Consider the following 17,902-nt stretch of genomic DNA (forward strand, 5'->3'; position numbering starts at 1 on the left):
TTGCCGCTAGTTTTCCGTGAACGTGCAAAAGTCTGGCATAAAATATGCGTTCTGTGGTTGGCTGCAGTAGATTTAGCGCCAATCTAGTGGAAAATTTCAAAGTTTGAGCCGCTTTCGGTAGCAGTTGGAGGGCAAAGTTTACATACACGTGTGTATGTATCAATATGTGCATACATACATACATACATATCTATCTCGCGTATCCTGACTATAAACCTCGCTTTTATTGATTTTTCCTAGAGCTTCATTCTCGGCTGCTATGAGGTGCGCTGAATTCTTTAACATACATACATACATACATACATACATAGCCTGTGTGCAATTTTTGATAAATGTATCCTCCATCCACTCCACCTACACTACTACCACAAAAGTAGATAGCAACAATCAGTATCAGCTAACAAAAACTTCGTTACCAAAATATTTGGTTTGGCGCATAAAACCGCAGCACTCATAAGCGCTCAAGGAGTTTGCAAAAGATGCGATTCATAATGAAAAAGCCAAATTAGAATAGATGTAAAGTGCATTTGTGGCATTAGTTGGTGGATGGTGGCGGCTGTTCGACATAATGAATTTGCCGCTGTTGCCATGAAGGTGGCATTGAAGTTTTTGATTTAATAGCGAAAGTTTTTGTTCATATGCACTTATGTAGTTTTGAAACTTAATTGAAGAACATCATGACAACATTTGGAGTTTAAAATACGAGCGAGCAGTCAAGGTATTTCCTGTGGATTTGAGTATCGAAAGCGACTGATGTGAAAATGAAAAAAAAAACTGGCTTCAAGGATGTAAGCAACGAAACGCTTACATTTCTTCTTTGGTATCACTCTAAATTTTACTGTTTGCGTTTTTTCTAAAACGATTTATTACGAGTTCCAACGTGTGTAATAATATTAAGGTATAAGCGTATACGGAATATAGGACTTGGCCTCTCTGTTACCTTCCGTATTTGTCCAGCAATGTTGCGCTTCGTTCTCTCTCTCGATTTTATATCCGCCGCGATGCCTAAAATTGGTATCCCTGCGAAACTTATACGCCTGAATAAAATGACGTTGAGCAATACCACCAGCGCTCTGTCAGATATATGTGGGTCCTCTCTGAGCTTTCAGATATACCTGTAAGTCACTCATAATGTCCGTGCTGTTATATGGTGCAGGCAACATCCGATGAGAAGGCCATTGCAATATTCGCGAGAAACATAGATTCTGGGGAAGATATATGGTCCTTTACGCCGTTGTTACGACTAGTATCGGATACTATAGAACTATGAGCTTAATTAGCTCTACAATAGTATGGACATAGTATAGCGAATTAAATACATCGGCTCCGCATGCTCGGTCTTGTCGTACGATTAGAGCCGCACGCTGCAGCTCTAAAAGTATGCAACGCGGATCCTGCTACGATGGAAAGACCAGGTGGAGAAGAACTTGGCTTCACTTGGCATTTCCAATTGGCGTCAATTGGCACAGAAGCGAAAGGACTGGCGTGCTTTATTGAACGCTGAGATTGTTACAGCGCTAAACAAGAAGAAAAAGATTGAAGTGACCAAAAAAAGTTTTAAATTACGCTGAAAGTATCTCCGCTTTTAAAGTGTCATATATTTAGAACCAATTTTCACTACTTCCTAATTTTCAATGACAAATTAATATCAATTATCTCGTGATTTAATGCCATCAGCAGTAATTTACGCGTTTGACGGCTCTCTTGTACCATCGCTGGACTCATAACTCTGTGCAAATGTGCAAACTCAATTGTCAACTGAAATGGTAGAAAGTTTTTGTTATTTCAATGCGAAAATGGAACAAAAAATTTTGCCAATTATTTCATTTTAGTTGCAGTTTCAATTAACATGAGAATGGGTAGAGTGGCGAAAATATAAATAGGGCCGTGACATTTTAATAAGTTTTGACTGTTTTCTTTTGTTTATTATTTTTCTATAAAACGATAGCTCGTTATCTAACAAAAACCATCCGAATTTGAAACTTTGTGCAATTAGGAAACTCGAATTTCGAGCATTGTAATAACATTTTCTAGAAAAATTTTGAGCAAGTAGTTTTATAGCTTATTAAATTTTAGTATAATAAAATGCTAATTTGAAATGCTAGTGGCTACAAAATATCGTTGAAATATGGAAGTTTTTTGTTTGTTATCGGTGTGACACTTTTTTTGTACAAAGTAAGCTCGACATTTTTTTTTATATGGAGCAACTCCTTCAACAAACAAAAATTGCCAAAAATTAACGTGAAATCCTATCCGCTTAAAACTTGCACTTAACTGCACCAAAATTGATTGTTCTAAAAAATTGCATACTCAAAATATTTCTAAGAAATCTAATCAAAAAGCTCAAAATTTTGAAGAAACCAATGTTCCTAGTTTTTTTTTTTAGATAGTTCGGAAATCAGACTTACATGGTTTTTGTTAGTTAGCCAGCTATACTTTCATATATCAAAAATAACTAACATTAAATAAGCAAAAGAAAAATAGCCAACAATTTTTAAAGTGTCACTTTCCTATTTGTATTTTCGCTACTGTATGCATGTACATAAATCAAATGTATGTATGTATGTCACATTACTCGTTCGCATGTTAATTGAAACTGCAACTGAAATAATTGACAAATTTTCAAATTCACTTCATATTTGTATAGAAAGCTAGAAGGTGCCGCTTATTTAACTCAAATTGAAATTTGTTATTGTACGTCCTTCCTTTCAATAACCGCATTGTACAACCAAAATTGAATGAAAAGTGTTGCAAACGAAAACATCGTAATTTTATTCTGCAATTAAAATGTAAATTACAAGTAAAATTTAAAATGTCCAAAAAACGTTTCAAACATTTTAATTTATATCGAAATTGTCGCAGTAATTAAAAGTTGGAAGCGCGCAAAATGCTGCACTAAAGTGAATGTAATTCAAAACTGCCTGAGGCCGAAACTGCATTACTGAATTTTCTCATTTACATATGTACGTTGGAATTTGTACGTAAATATGTATGTACATATGTATGTACATATGTATGTAGGTATGTGCGCAACCTGACATGAATGTAACTGCAACCGCATTAACGCGCAAGCCATCTTTTGTGCAAGACAAATACAAAATTCCATCGGATGCACAATTTTACCGAGTGTATAATTTTTAATTTTTTATTTTTTTGCATTTTTTCGGTTGACACTAGGCGCCCGAATTATTTCACTTGAGGCATATTCTAGGTCAGTTTTATTGGCAACGAGCGCTGCAAGTGGGCTTGTGCATGGATGGATGCATAGCTGGCTGGCGGGTGAGATGGACAAATGGACCATTTATGTGTATGTATGCGTATGCTATGCATTCATGCATCATGCATTTTTTGTTGTATACGAATTCGTAGTTATAGAGACATGCTTTTGATTTTGGTTTGCCATTTTCCCTGCAAGGCCCAAGCAACGATATACATACATGCATACATATACATATGTATAAGTATATAGTATTGCATATTCCATGGAATCTTTTAATACGTATTTATGGTTTATGCAGCTCATACATTAAACCATTGTACTTAAGCACTTTACATTTTGAAAACAAAGAACCCAGAAGTAAGCGTCATAATGTTGGGGTGACACCCGTAGTCATTTGCTATGGTAAGCTCCCTGAATGAGAAACCTTATGATCAAAAAATATCGGTTTCACAAATAACTGCTGGGTTTTCTCGTAGTCATAGATGAGATTGAAAAAATTGTCTATTAACTGATTAACTGTGGGATAACGAAAAGGAAAGTAAACCTACAATCTCATAGACAGATGGCAATTCGGACCTTGGTTTCACTCACTTCTTAAAGCACTGTAAAAATATGTTCTCCTAAAACATATTTGGGTAGCTGCGAAAAAGAAGCCCTAGGTCGGTCTCGTAATGTAAGAGAGCGGGTGGAAGGCAGGATTCATGTCAGTACAGCTACAGCTTTGTGAAATTCAGGAACAGTGAAACCTCTTGAAAGCTTCTTTGGTTCATAAAGCTGCAATTCACCGCATTTGACAACATTTCAAGTCATATATAGCAATATCAAAAATAGTATATTCTTAACGTTTTACAGTTTTATTAGGCTGGCTACCAGTCCATGAGGTACATTATGGCCTAACGAAATCTTAAGCTACCTTAGCATTTTAGGGTCCCGAACCTTTTTGTGCGCTAAACAAGACTGGATTACTTATTGACAATGTACAATGTACAAACCATTTTGGCATTAGTTCTGGACAATTTGGCAAAAATTTAGGGCTATTTCGGGTCTAGTCCGGGTTCATTTCGGTACTAGTTCAGCTTATTTTGGGACAAGTTTGAGACTTTTTCAGAACCACTTCAGGACGATTCCGAGACTAGTTGGATATAATTTGAGGACTAGTAGGGGACCATTTTGGTACCGTTTAAAGACTTGTCCGAAATCCTTTCGGGTCCAGTACACGACTTCTTCATAACCACTTCAGCACGAATTCGGGCCTATGAAGTGGAAAATTTGGCACCGATTTAAGATTTGTTCGAGATCCGTTTGGCTTTTTCAGCACCATTTCGGCACTAGTTCACGACTAGCTTTGGAGCATTTCGCGGCCGGTCGAATAAATCCCACTAAGTATTTCGAAAGTCCTACTTGAAGTAGAGCTTGAACTTTGGTTTCTAGCCGAATGTTTTTGAAAGCTCCTTCGATGTCTTGAAAAACCCCAAGACTAGTTTGTTGAAGGCTAAAGCTTTATTAGTTTTAGTAACGGTATAGACGAGCGCTGTGTACACAGGCTTGCCTTTATAATAGGCATGTTGGTACTCTGATAGCTCTTACTTATGACGAATATGTCTATCGAGTAGTTTTATAGTGCTTTCAGAAAAATTGACCCCAAGATTAATAGGTTGAAAGCGATTGGTTTTCATGTGAAAGGACCTGCCTACTTTTGAACAGAAGACAACTTTCGCTGTAGTCAATATTTTGGCTATGAAAGCCAAGCTTAAAATGGCGTAGTTAACTCTGAATTCTGTGCGGTTAGTCTTGATTTTTATAGATTTAAGAATTAACTGCATTATTATAAGTAAAAGCAATTAAAGTCAAGTAGATTGCTTTGTAAATATACAGTATCGGTCATATCTATAGCACGCCATTTCAAAGTGATATTGTGTGCCACTTATGTTTATTTATTTATTTTTAAGAATTTTCAATTAAAATTTAGTTCATTCTCAGACAAACCCCATATATACCAAAGTTTAACAATTTGTAGAAAACTTCAAAAAAGTGCAACAAAATTTCAATTAAATTTCAAACTTTTTTCTCGGAAGTGTTAGAATTTTTTTGAGTACACAGTTTTTTAGCCACTGCAATTTTAGTCTGATNTATGAGAAATGAAAACTCCCAACAATCCAAGTCTGACAATAGATTATTATTCATCGTTTTAAAGGCCTATAACTCCTCTTCTCACAACCTGTTCGATCTTTAAAATCGAAAATAGTCGTTCAAAAACTGATACATTTTTCAATGGGCACCCTAATGTACATACTCATACGAACATGCATTTGAGTTTAACGTTCAGAAAGCTGGAAAACCTATAATTCTCAAGTTCTTGAAAACGACTGAAACGTGACGCAGTTTCACCTTCATTGCGTGCATTGAAACTAAACAAAGCTGAATTCCAGCCACCGCCAACCACCTCTCCACTGGCATCTTAAATCGCTGTTTAGTCAAGCGTTGAGTGATGTTTTAGACAAAGATGTAGACTGCACGCAAATCTAAATCTGAAATGCGTCGCATTGCAGGCTTTCATAGCAGCGCGCAGCAGCGTTTAATTGTCTGTTACTTTTTAAGCGATTTCATCTATTGTCTATGTATACCCACTACCCGCTCGGCCCGCCCCCCTCAGCAATTTTCACTTAAGCAGCACCAACTCGCACACTTACAACCATATTTTAACAAACAAACTTGTGCTGTGCAAGCGCCATCAAAAGAAAATGAGTAACAATAACAATCACTAGAGCAATTACTGTCATCACTAATTGTGACGTTTTCCCCACAGATTAATCTGCGGCGCTGGCGGCGGCGGCAGCAAGCATCATCGTCATCACCATCATTACGGCAGTGGTAGTGGCAGCGGCAGCGGCAGCGGCAGTTGTAACAACAATAAGTCTACATGCGATGAACTTGGCCTGAGCGTAGCCGAACAGAAGGTGCAACACAACAATAGCATCAACGTCACCTGCAGCGACGTAGGGGACTTGCATCAGCCGGCACAGCATATACACGCCCATTCACATCCACATTCGTCGCATCTACATCGGCATCATCATCATCACCACACGAGCGCCAATAGTGGCAGTAATAACAGCCACGATAACCTTCAACCCCATCACACACACACACACTTACATCAACACATTCAAGCGTCACACACGCATCCCCACCCGCACCCACACCCACACCCACACCCACACCCACAAAGCCCCTCGAGTGCACAGCAGCAGCAGCAGCCTCATCAGCACTCGACTCAACATCATAATCAGCCACATCAGTCACGTGAAGCAGATGATTACTATGATAATCTGAAGCGCTTGGATGCGCTGACATTGGGACTAGTAGAACAATTGCACCCTTGGCACAATGAGAAAAGCGATTTGGAGAGTTTGAACTCGGATTACTTCAAAAACTCACTACATCAGAATCACGAACTGCAGCAGCAATTGGACTTTGAAGCGCTTGAAGAGGCGGTCAACTTTTTGGCGAGCGAGAAGCCGCGCATATATCAGTCACATCGGCAGCAGCGCGCATTGAGTGGCTCACAGCAGAAGCTACATAACGCGACTGATTCATATCCGGAGAACAGTCAGAGCAGCGCATTTCCCGAGACTACAACTAGCAACTCGGACGATCAAACGGATAGTCCATCGCTGTCCGAACAGGAATACGATCTGAAGAAGATTGAAAAGATCTACAAGAAAAGTAGCGAATTAGAGGCGGATGAGGAGGGGTATGAGCTAATAAGTCTAACGACAACAACACGCACGCGTATTGAGACCACAGAGGACGAAGGAGAAGAAGGAGAAGAAGACGAAGAAGGAGGTGTGCAGAGCATTAGAAGAGCTAATTGCACAGAATTAGACGCTGATGACTTTCTTGACGCCACAGCAGCAGACGGCAACACTTACAACGAAGCCAGCGAGCACGGTAATGGCGTGCTGAAACGTTCGCGCGCCTTGAGTGAAAATCTTGAGAAACTTATTGCCTACGACTCGGTCTACTTGTCATCCGAGGAGGGTTCGGAAAGCACGTTGATTGATGACAACCACTGCGAGGCATATGAGCGCACAACTCATGTGACTGCACAGCTCGCTGAAGACCCAGAGGAAACCTCAACTGTACTACACTTTTCGATAGAAGACATAATCTACGAGCAACCACACCACGACCAGCAGCAGCAGCAGCAGCTCGACGGTGAATGCGCGGAGGCGCAAACTGATGATATTGCAATTGCAAGTGTCGCCTGTACGGCAACTACTATATTGACAGAGACGGAAGCTGCGGAAATTGCAACGCAAACAAGCAGTAAGGAAAAGCAATTAGTTAGTGTAGTGGAAACAGTAAATACGAAAATTGAAAATCTACCACTTACAGCGGCGACGACATTAGATGAGGAGAGCCCGACGTGTGGTAGAACGCTTGAATCAACGACGACATTATATACACAAATACTGAAAGTGGGTCACACGCCAGCAACGTGTACGGCCACAAACACAAACACAGCCACAGCTACAACCACAATCACGTCAACGTCAATATCGGAGGCAACATCAACGGCAATTGCACCAACTTCCGCTGCAACTGCGCGCGCTTTAGTGACAGCCACCTCCTCCGCCACCAGCGCCACTGCGACAGGTGGTGTAGCTAAGCCTGCAGTACTTGGCACTAGTTTAGCTACGCAACCCACTGTGGGCATCACATCTAGCGTAGCCAGTAAACCGAAAATCCTGTCAGTTGTAGAAAAACGTAAGTGGAAACGCTACAACGACACAGCAGCGCACACAGCTAACTCGGGCACCAACAACAGCAACGAGACGTCCATCAACCAGCCACGTGTCTGTGGTTTGGAGCCAATCACCACTGCAGTTGCCACGCCGCCAATTGATTACCCACTTACGCCACTAAAGCGCCAGTCAACGGCCGACTCACTGTCGTACCACTTACCCTACCAAACGAACCTCAGCGATAATCAGTATCATAGTCTGCCGGATGTGCATATTGGACAGAGTCTAAAAGTGTCCGAGTGCATTGATGCGAAATTGAGATCTTCCTACAACGTACAACACACCGAGTTGGATGAATGTTATTTGCATGGGACCACAGGGACAACAGTGAACAACAGCAGCAATAACAAGGCGAATAGCGCCATCAGCAACAGCACTACGAAGACAACACTCCTACTGGAGAGCGCTAACAAGTGTAGCGCGAAGCAACAGCGTGAGGAGGTCGTAACTAGTGAAGAAATTTACGACTCAATCAAGAGATTCGGTCGTGCGCATCAGAAGGCAAGAAAGAAGGAATATCAGGAGCTGCACGAAGTGCATGCGGAAAAGGAGAAGAAGCGGGAAGCGAAAGAGAAGCGTGTCAAAAAAGCACATGAGACAACGCAAGCGACTGTTGAAGTAGAAGTTAAAGAACAGACGACTACAACATATCCAGATAGTTTGACAGAAGAAACTGTAGAACAGCCAGCGGCGGGAGACGAGCCAGCAGTAGCGCAGGAAATTGCAAAACTACAAGAAGTTGTGAATGAGAAAACCGACTGCGCTGAACCCTATGTGGCAGAAGATAACGACAGCAACATAACAGCCAACAGTTCGCTCGACACCAGCACAAGCGAGTATCAGGAACAACCAAAGGACGCGCCCGACATAGAAGTAGAAAACTTTAGCAGACTAATTGAGCGACGTGCGAAAGAAATAAAAGAGCAAGCTGTACGAAAAACTTTGGTACACTCGGTCGTAGCTGAGAGTGTGCAGCACACCGAGAAATCAGCCATAAACTCAAAAGAATTATTTTCACAACAGCAAGCAGGCGATTATCGGGTAAGCACGAGTGCCAGTCAATTCCGCATAGTTGTGACGGATGCGCACAACAACATAATCGAGGAAGACGCAATCGAAAAAGACGACAGCTTAAATAGCACAGATAAGGTAGAAGATCAGCAAAAGCATAAGCCGCTTAACCACCTAGCTGATTTGACACTAAATAGAAGCAGACAGGAGAAGCGTGAAAAATCGACGAAAGATAAATCAACAATTGTCAGCACACATACGCGCGTGGCATCGCTAAAGCGTGTGCCCTCGAAGCCGAAACGTCAACAGCATCCATTGGGGGCGCATCATCATCATCACTGCTGTCAACGCGAACATAAATCGAATAGCAACAAAGTAAGAAACGCTAGCAACAACGTTGTTTATAGCCAAAGCAACAGCAGTAAAGCGCAAGCGAACGCAAACGAGTGTAGCACCACCGCCAACAAAAGCCACAGCAATAGCACCATCAACAGCAACAATTACTGCGAATTATCTGTGAAATCTAAGGAACGTCGCGTTCTAAGCACACAAATCTACAAAGCACGTCCCATCAAGGTGCTCACAGCCAACGACTCCTTTCGCAGACGCAGCACTGAGGGCGCCGTTACGGCCGCAGGCAGTAAAATGTCAAGACCACAAATTTTGCACGTTGTAGACAATAAGCGCCGAGCTGACATGCTTGGCAACGGAAAGACAATGAACAATAGCGGCGGAAGAGGTGGCTACAATTTGACAAAGGCCAAACGCACAGTGGACGACAGTCAAGTCGAGAGTGAATATCTTAAAAAGGTCGACGCAGTGCGCAATTACTGGTCGAAATTGGCAAAAGACGAGAATGGCGAGCAGCAGCCGGAGCAGTGTGCCAAAGCAGACAAACAAGTGGAATTAGAGCAGAAGCCAAAAGTCGACTGGCAGACGCTAAAATATGCAAACAAACAAGAAAATGTTAATGAACTAAGCAAAGAAGCACAGCAAATGGAACACGTCGAGCTGGCGGCAGCGCAATCACAGCAGCGCACAAAGAAACCGCAACCCGAGCCTAGGCATTTCATTTTGGGCGCACAACCGCAAGAATCACAGCATCAAAAGGCTTTGGTCAATCAACCAACTAAGCCACTTAAGCCCAGTGCGAATGCCAATCAAGATGAATACTGCAGTTTCGTGCCTTCCATTGAAATCTTCGAGCTCGAGGGTGACAAAAAGGCGACCATAGTCAGCGCTGTGCCGCCCAACTCGGCAGACGCCACGGCGCTGGCAAATGATGCCAATGGCGAGCCGCAATTCGACCACATACGCTACAAGGTGCTGAAGTCACAGCAGCTGCTGCGTTCAAATATGGTGCCACGTAGCAGGAAGGAAGCGCAATTTGATGGTCTTATACAGTATCTGCAGGAGTACAGTTTCCAAGAGCTGTTGGCGAACAATAATGTGGTGATTGTGGAGCCGGTGCGCACTAAAATCGAACGCCCACTCACCACAATAGCAAATGCAGCAGATACGGCGGCGGCGGCCGCGGCGACAAGGCAGCATAAAATGGGTCAGAAAACGAGCGAAGGTAGTGGCAATGCGAAGGCCACAAATCAGGCGTTGGACAATGGCAACGTCAGCAAAGTAGAGCAGCAGACAAAGGGGGCTGTTTGTACGCCGCGCAGCGTAGGTGTAGGAAAACTAGAACAGAAAACAGCAGCTACTGTCAGTGGTGGTGCGGAGAAAGGCGCTGCTGGCGTCGGCAGTAATTGCACCGGTGCTAGCGGCGGTGGCATTAAGCGCCACTTCTTCTACCAGCCCGTGCGCGTGAACCGTGAGCTGTACGAGGAGGAGTTACCTAATCCGGACATTGTGCGAAATGTACGCAAATTCTTCGAGGAAAATGTGTTGCCTACGGCACGTGGCGGCATGCAGCTGCGACATGCCGCGCCCGAAGAGGAAACCCTGGTGGAACGTAGTGCTGCAACACAGCTGCCGAGTCCGCGCGCAAGACGTGCACGCAAGTACCGCTATCTTACCATTGATACATCCTACGGCCATATGCCACACCAGCATCAACAACACCAACAACAACACCAACAACAACAACAACAACAACAGCTGACAAATAAGCAATTACCTGGTCGTGAAACCACAAAAGGCAGCAGTCCGAGTGCGCGCAAATGGGATACGGCCAGCTTGTCGAGCGGCATCTCTAGCGGTGATTTGTCATCGCCTTGCGAATGCAATGAAATGGATGCAACGAACACAGAAAACGCAGAGAAGCAAGCGGCTGGCGCGGACGACGAGGAGGAGGAGGCATTGAAGGGCGTGCACGTGCAGGCCGAAGTGCAAAGGCATAACAATAGAAATATGCGGATCGGCGCGTCGACGCATATTGACATCGCCACGACGGCTCTGGGAGAACGAGATTATAATGGACATTTACCACAACCGCGTCCACGACCACGTAGCTGTGCCATTCGTGTGGGTGAGGATGCCACTTACCGCGTGACCGATATTTATGAGCAGCATGCAAGTCAGCAACAAAAACGAAATTTTACAAGTGAAGATAAAAACAATAGACTTGAGGCGGAAGCAGCTAGCGACGATGAGGAGGATGCCGACGACGAAGACCTTGATGATGATGCCTACGAATCGCATTATGTGAGCAAAGTAAGTATGTGTGTGTGTGTGTGTGTGTGTGTGGTATAATGAGTGTATAGCGGTGAAGGTGAAGAGTATTTATGTAAGTAAATAGTTAAAGTTTGCAAAGAGGCGGCTTCATGTTGGAAGTCCTATTTCGAATTTCGCCTTAGACAGCAAAACGCGAGATGCTCGTAAAAGTGTGCGGCGCCCAAACGGAAGCACTGACATGGATTTATGACACGCCTATTTAGCTCAATTAGGCTCATTTTATACGGTGCAGTTGTAGCATTACGTGCCGCATATCTTTTCTTTTCTACACGTAACAGGACTTTTGTGCCTCATCAGCAGAAATGCCAAAAAGTGATGGGGAAATATGTATGTATGTATGAATATTTGTTTGAGGGCTTGTTTACGTATAGAGAGATACAGTTCATAAACGAAAAGTGAATATATTAACTAACGACACTAACATATTGAAAAGCTTTGATTATTTTTTTATTATTTCAATTTTTTTTTTACAAAAGAAGATTTCTTAGAAATATCGTGGATGCAGTTTTGCTGCCCATTGAATTTTAATACAATAAAGTGCAAGTGTGAAAATAGCTAGGACTTACCGTTGATTTTGAGCAAATTATTTGTTGAAGGTGTTGCATATTTTCTCCATTTAAAAAATATTCAAAAATACTACTTCGAAATGAAGAAAATGACTGCCACCTTTAAAAAAAAATTGCCAAAATGCATGGAATTGAATGCAGTTTTCACCGATGCATTGATAAAGGCCTAACTTAAAATATACGTAAAAATTATTAGAGAGTTGCCACCTGTTTGAGAATTGCAGTTTAAGTAAATTGATAAGATAAAATAAATATTGCGAAAGAAAGAGATTTAAGAAGGATTAGAGTCGAAAATATTTTTATGGAAGGTTTCCAGCTGTTTGAAAATTCCAATTTGATTTAATTGATAAGATAAATTAAATATTGCAATATGGGTATCAAACTAAAGAGGCTTAGGCAACTTTACTGGCAAAAAATTGTTTGAGGAGGGTTGCCACTTGTTTGAAAATTTTTATTGAATTATTAAATTGATAAAATAAATTAAATATTACTGCCGAAAATATTTTTTTAGTGGGTTGCCACCTATTGGAAAAACTGTATTCAGTTAAAGTGATAAGATAAGATAAATACTGAATGAAATCACCTTTGATGAAAGTGCACGATATGTAGAATCGAGTTATATGAGTATAAATTAAATTACGAGGATTAAATACCTTCGAAAATCTATTAACTAATGTCCTTATTCATAAAAGATAAAGTATGTTTCATAAACCGAAAATTTGTTTGAAAATCTCACCTGATAAAGCTCCTCAAATCTATTTTATTTTTTATGAATGAAGCCATAAGAGTTTTGGGAGGGAGTAAGACACAAAAATACTTTTAAGGCGCAGTGAAGCACGCCGGGTATTTTCAAGTACTAAAAAAAATTGAATGGGCTACCAAACTGCATACCAATTTTTTTTCTAAAACTTCCAATTAAAAAGTTTTTTAGCTTGATGAAACTTTGTCGAATTTTCCAAATTTTTGTACAAAGTTTTAAATTCGGGGTTTTACGGTTTTTGTTAGGTACTGAGCTATACTCTCATAAAAAATTATAAATATTAAATTCACAAAGAAAAATAGTCAAAACTTGTTAAAATATCGCGTCCCTATTTATTTTCCGGCACTGCATGCAGTTTTAGCGGTTGATGGCTTATGAAAAAGAATGAACGAATTATCAGCTCATAAGAATATAGCAGGCTACATTTGAATCGATTTTTTTTTTCTCTGCCTTTGAATCCGCCTTTCGGTCGGGTCTTGACATAGTCCAATCATTCCTGATTTTATAGCGGAGTTTCTGTTCTTCGGAGAAAGATCAACTTTGCAACCAGTACAAAAGACACTGAAGATGGCACATGGACGAATTCCGTTTGTCTACAAATTAAATTTGAAAAGGGATGCCAGAAATTCGATCCAAAATACTTAACTTAATGACCAAAAAGATAATCTCTGAGCTTACACCAAGCAGGCAAACCCCTTTACAAACTGCGAATTCAGAGCTGAAGCTAGTGACTTCTTTCACAATAGGCCTATACTCCTTGTGTGTTGTCAGTAGCTACTTTGGCTGATCCTCATTCATAGGAACACAAACGGCATTTTTTAAGCACTGATAGCTACATTGATGACGCTGGTATTGAGATCAAGGATTTTAATTTCGTTATCCAACAACAGATTGAAAAAGTCGCACAGAAGTGAGACGCTTTGTCCAAACATCGATTGGTTTCACTGAGGTCTCGGACATCTCCTTTCTGATATGAAAAAAATCTTTCAAACTATTTTGCTTACTGTATTTCAATTGTCTTACAAAAAACTTACAGCTATCTTTGCTAAACCGAGGGGTTAAATGTAATGAAAGTGTGGTAGGACGCAAAATTTAAAACAGTTTTAAGGCCTAGGGAAAGGATTAAAAGGATAGGGGAAAACAAGTGGGCAAAAAAAAAAAAAAAAAATTTTTTCTCCTACTACACTCTCTCAAGAAACTAAGTCACTTGTCAAGGGAAAGAGCTTGTAGCTCGTCCATTATCAATCCGACCTAAAATGCACCCTTTCAGTCTAAAGATGGGCGAATAGCTGCAGAGAAAATACTCTGTACTATTCTCATCCTGGTGGATCGTCGATGATATCTTTCGTGATCATCAGCCAATTCGTTGCCTTGAACACCACTGTGTCCCGATACCCATATGAATTTAAGCCTTGTCGATTCAGCAACGAAGTAAAATTTTAACTTACATATATTTCTGAACTATTCATGATCAGATCCGTGCGATTTTTGAGGCCTTCAGAGTACCTTGACAACTCTGATTTAATGTCGATCCAATTTTCGCCAATTTTCCGGTCTGTTGATTTAGTTATGAAAAATCATAGGCATTGGTTGAGATCATTATTGGGCACTGTCCAATGGTAATACATAGCGTAGGGGGCTTCCCGGCTGAAACGGTGGCATATCCAAAAATAAATAAACATTTTTACTAGTTCGAAAGTTACACAGCAGTGTAAGCTATTACATAGTTCTCTACCACCGCTAGTATGCATTCAGGCACCACTAGTCATCTTCCACATCAGCTTATACTAAATAATTTCCTTGAATGTTTTTCGAGTAGTTTGTTTTGTCACTGCGGGGCAGTATAGCTTAATTTCCTCCGCTGAGTTTGGCTTATCGATTTTCTGGATTGGACCGATTGCAAATGAGATTATCCAAGTTGCATTCAAAGTTGGGTTCTAAACCGTTAGTGTATTCATGTACACAACACTTAGATAGAAATTTTGTAGTTTTAAAACAGTTTCTTCATCAGTGCATTTCTCGCAATATTTATGGCTTATACTGACTCTCGAAATACGCGCTTGCTATTGTCTTATGTCAGCAGATATAAATTTACCCTTTTTTTTATTGGCAAAATACAGTTTAAGTGCTCTCATTTCACCTATTCAAAAACAAGTAATAAATCAGTGAACAAAAAATAATAATACATAACTATTTATCGTTCCATTCACAGGATGTGCTCGAGAAGATAAGAGAATGCGGCTCCACAGTTACCTACTATGGTGGGCGAGTGTTGCAAAGCACTTCACCAGAGCCATTGTATGGCATGTGTAGCGGCCACAATGGCGCCACCGCCTACAATCACAATCACAACAACGCGCAGACCAATGCGGCAAATACAAACACCATGACGCTGACACGACGACGCGTACGACAAATTGAGAGCTGCAATGCTTGTGAGCCGCCACCAACAACAAAGGATTGTGCGCTCCAGCAGCCAACGAGACAAAAGTTTTCACAACAAAACGATGAATGCAATGACAAAAACATTGCCAACACAACGAACGGTATAGATGATAATAGAGAAAGTTCATTGGCGCACTTTGGTGAGTTTGAACAAAAGGAGTTTGATTGAGTATCAGTGTATGCGGGGAAGGACACGACTGACTTCCTTTCAACACATTTGAAATAGTTTTCGCAATTCACTTTGTTTTGAAAAACTTTTTCAGGTATCAGGCTTGTTAAGTCAAACAGCTGTAGCAGCCGTCTGGAATTGGCTGGCACTGGCGTCGACATCGTCGAGACGGGCGCTGATGACACAGAGGTCGTCAAGAAGATGGTACATCATTTTGAGTGTACAAAGCAGCGACAAGTGCAACCAGAGAGTAAGGAGGAGCCGCTAACGATTAACAATCAAATACCAGCAAGAAGAGTGATCGATTGCGCACAAGCCGCCGCCAGTGTTGGTGTGGCAGAAGTGAAGCAAGTAACAGTAAATAATCACATAAATGTGCCTATGACAACATACGCGCCGGACGATGTCAAGTCCGCAAAAGTGATAAGCGACGAATTTGACCGCACAAACTACAAAGATAATAAATCAGAAATCGAAAAAACTTATCAAAGTTCAGCCATGGATATACGCTTGAGCACTGGCGAGCAACGAAAGTCTCAGGACTTTGTTGGCGAAAGCATTGACGGTGGCGGTGACACAAATGGCACATTGAAAGTGTGGCGCAATAAAAATGTCGATTTGGCTTACACAATAGCGATGAAGCAATCGGATGGCAACAGCAAAGCTGCGCAAACGATGTCAACTACTGTGGCAAGCATGAAAAGAATATTAGAATCCAATATGCCATTGAAGAGTTGTACGCGTATCGATGACAACGCCAGCTGCGAGAAAGGTAAGGAAGCCAGCGCTTTGCCGGAGAAAATTAATTTCGGAAATATGGACGCAAAGCAACCGCAACGAACCGTTGATAATTGGCAGGCGCCGCAAGGAGAGCAACACACTGCAGCCACTCAAGCTAAAATACAAGCTGCACCAGCAGCATCGGCGACAACAACGACAACACCAATACTGGCACCCCGCTCCACGCAGCTACCCGCTCAAATAGTTGTGCCCGTCGAGATACATCGCGTCGACCAGCAAACACCGGAGCCATACGGTCGCACGAGCGTCGCCAGCAGCCGTGGCAGCAGCGTTACGACAGTTATTGCAACCAGCACAACGACGCTGCTGGACAAGAGTGTTGTACGCCATTATGTGGCGAACGATAAGAGCCTCTTCGAGAAGCGCAAGTATGACGATATCGAATTTGAGGAATTCGAAGTTTATGATCCGACAAAGGATTTTGAGAAGTTAATTGAAAATGAAAAACGCCGTGAGGAGGCGAAGAGAGAAGCGCAGCAACAGCGCGGACAGCTGGTGCAGCACGGGACGCAACTGGCACAACAGGCTGTTGGTGGCAAATTGGTTGTTGCACCAGCATGGCATAGCATCGGCGACAAAGGCGATGACGACGATGATGACCATGAGGAGGAGGAGGAGGAGGAAGACGGACGAAAATCGAAGGTGGGCAGTGATTGTTATGACTACGATAGCCTTGAGGATAAATTGTGAAGTGAGCGGCGGCAAGCGGCAAAGGAAATCGAGAAATTGACTATAATGTTTATGTAATCCTTTTAGCGTTTAAGTGCTTTAAATTAATTAAAAGTATTCGAAATGCGCAGCTGATGCCAGGCGCGCAACGCCTTTCTATAAGTGGGCGAAATTTATGAAATGTAAAAAAGACAACGATAACGGTGTAGGGGTATTACATTTTATCTACATTTACTGCAAATATACTTGTATAACATATAAAATTACTTATTGTGCTATCACTTTGCCTAATTTTAAATTCTATCCATTATTTATATATTAAAAAAAAAAAATGAAATGTACCAAACAATCATTGACTCCCAGGAGAAGTGTACGTGTGTCCACTGGCGATTGATGGCCGTGACAAATGCCAAATGTAGTCAATCCAAAGGTTTTATGCGAATTGAATATTTAAGTTAAATTATTAATTATGTTATAAATAAATGTATGCGTATTTACAATTAAAATAAAAAATATTGTGTACCCACTGAATTTCTATGAAGAAGGAGAGGAAATGTGGAGGCCCATTCGGCTATTAGATATTTTTAATTAACGAAAGTGCTTCTCCTCTAACTCAGCTTATAGTTACTTATCGTCTTTATTGAGAAATAAATTGGAAACTAGATAAGCCATGTAAAATTGCCAGTCGCAGAAAATAAATTTAATTTTTTTAACAGAAGTTCTGAATGGCTAATTTCCAGTGTATGCTTAGATCGTCGACAGTTTCTT

The 17,902-nt window shown here is 41.4% G+C and overlaps 2 protein-coding genes across 6 annotated transcripts in view; one reads left to right on the plus strand and one right to left on the minus strand.

The window, feature by feature from the left end:
• The window catches only part of MCU (mitochondrial calcium uniporter), a 153,356-nt gene that overhangs the window by 71,165 nt on the left and 64,289 nt on the right, over positions 1-17,902 (minus strand). The gene's annotated exons all lie outside the window — the stretch shown is intronic.
• On the plus strand, positions 15,661-17,644 carry jv (javelin). Its single transcript, XM_017613492.1, has one exon. It carries the CDS (start codon positions 15,866-15,868, stop codon positions 17,153-17,155), a length of 1,290 nt encoding a protein of 429 aa, XP_017468981.1. The 5' UTR covers positions 15,661-15,865; the 3' UTR covers positions 17,156-17,644.

Source organism: Rhagoletis zephyria, unplaced genomic scaffold (assembly GCF_001687245.7).
Source record: "Rhagoletis zephyria isolate East Lansing unplaced genomic scaffold, Rhagoletis_zephyria_1.1 Rzeph_scaffold_00017, whole genome shotgun sequence".
Classification (NCBI taxonomy): Eukaryota; Metazoa; Arthropoda; class Insecta; order Diptera; family Tephritidae; genus Rhagoletis; species Rhagoletis zephyria.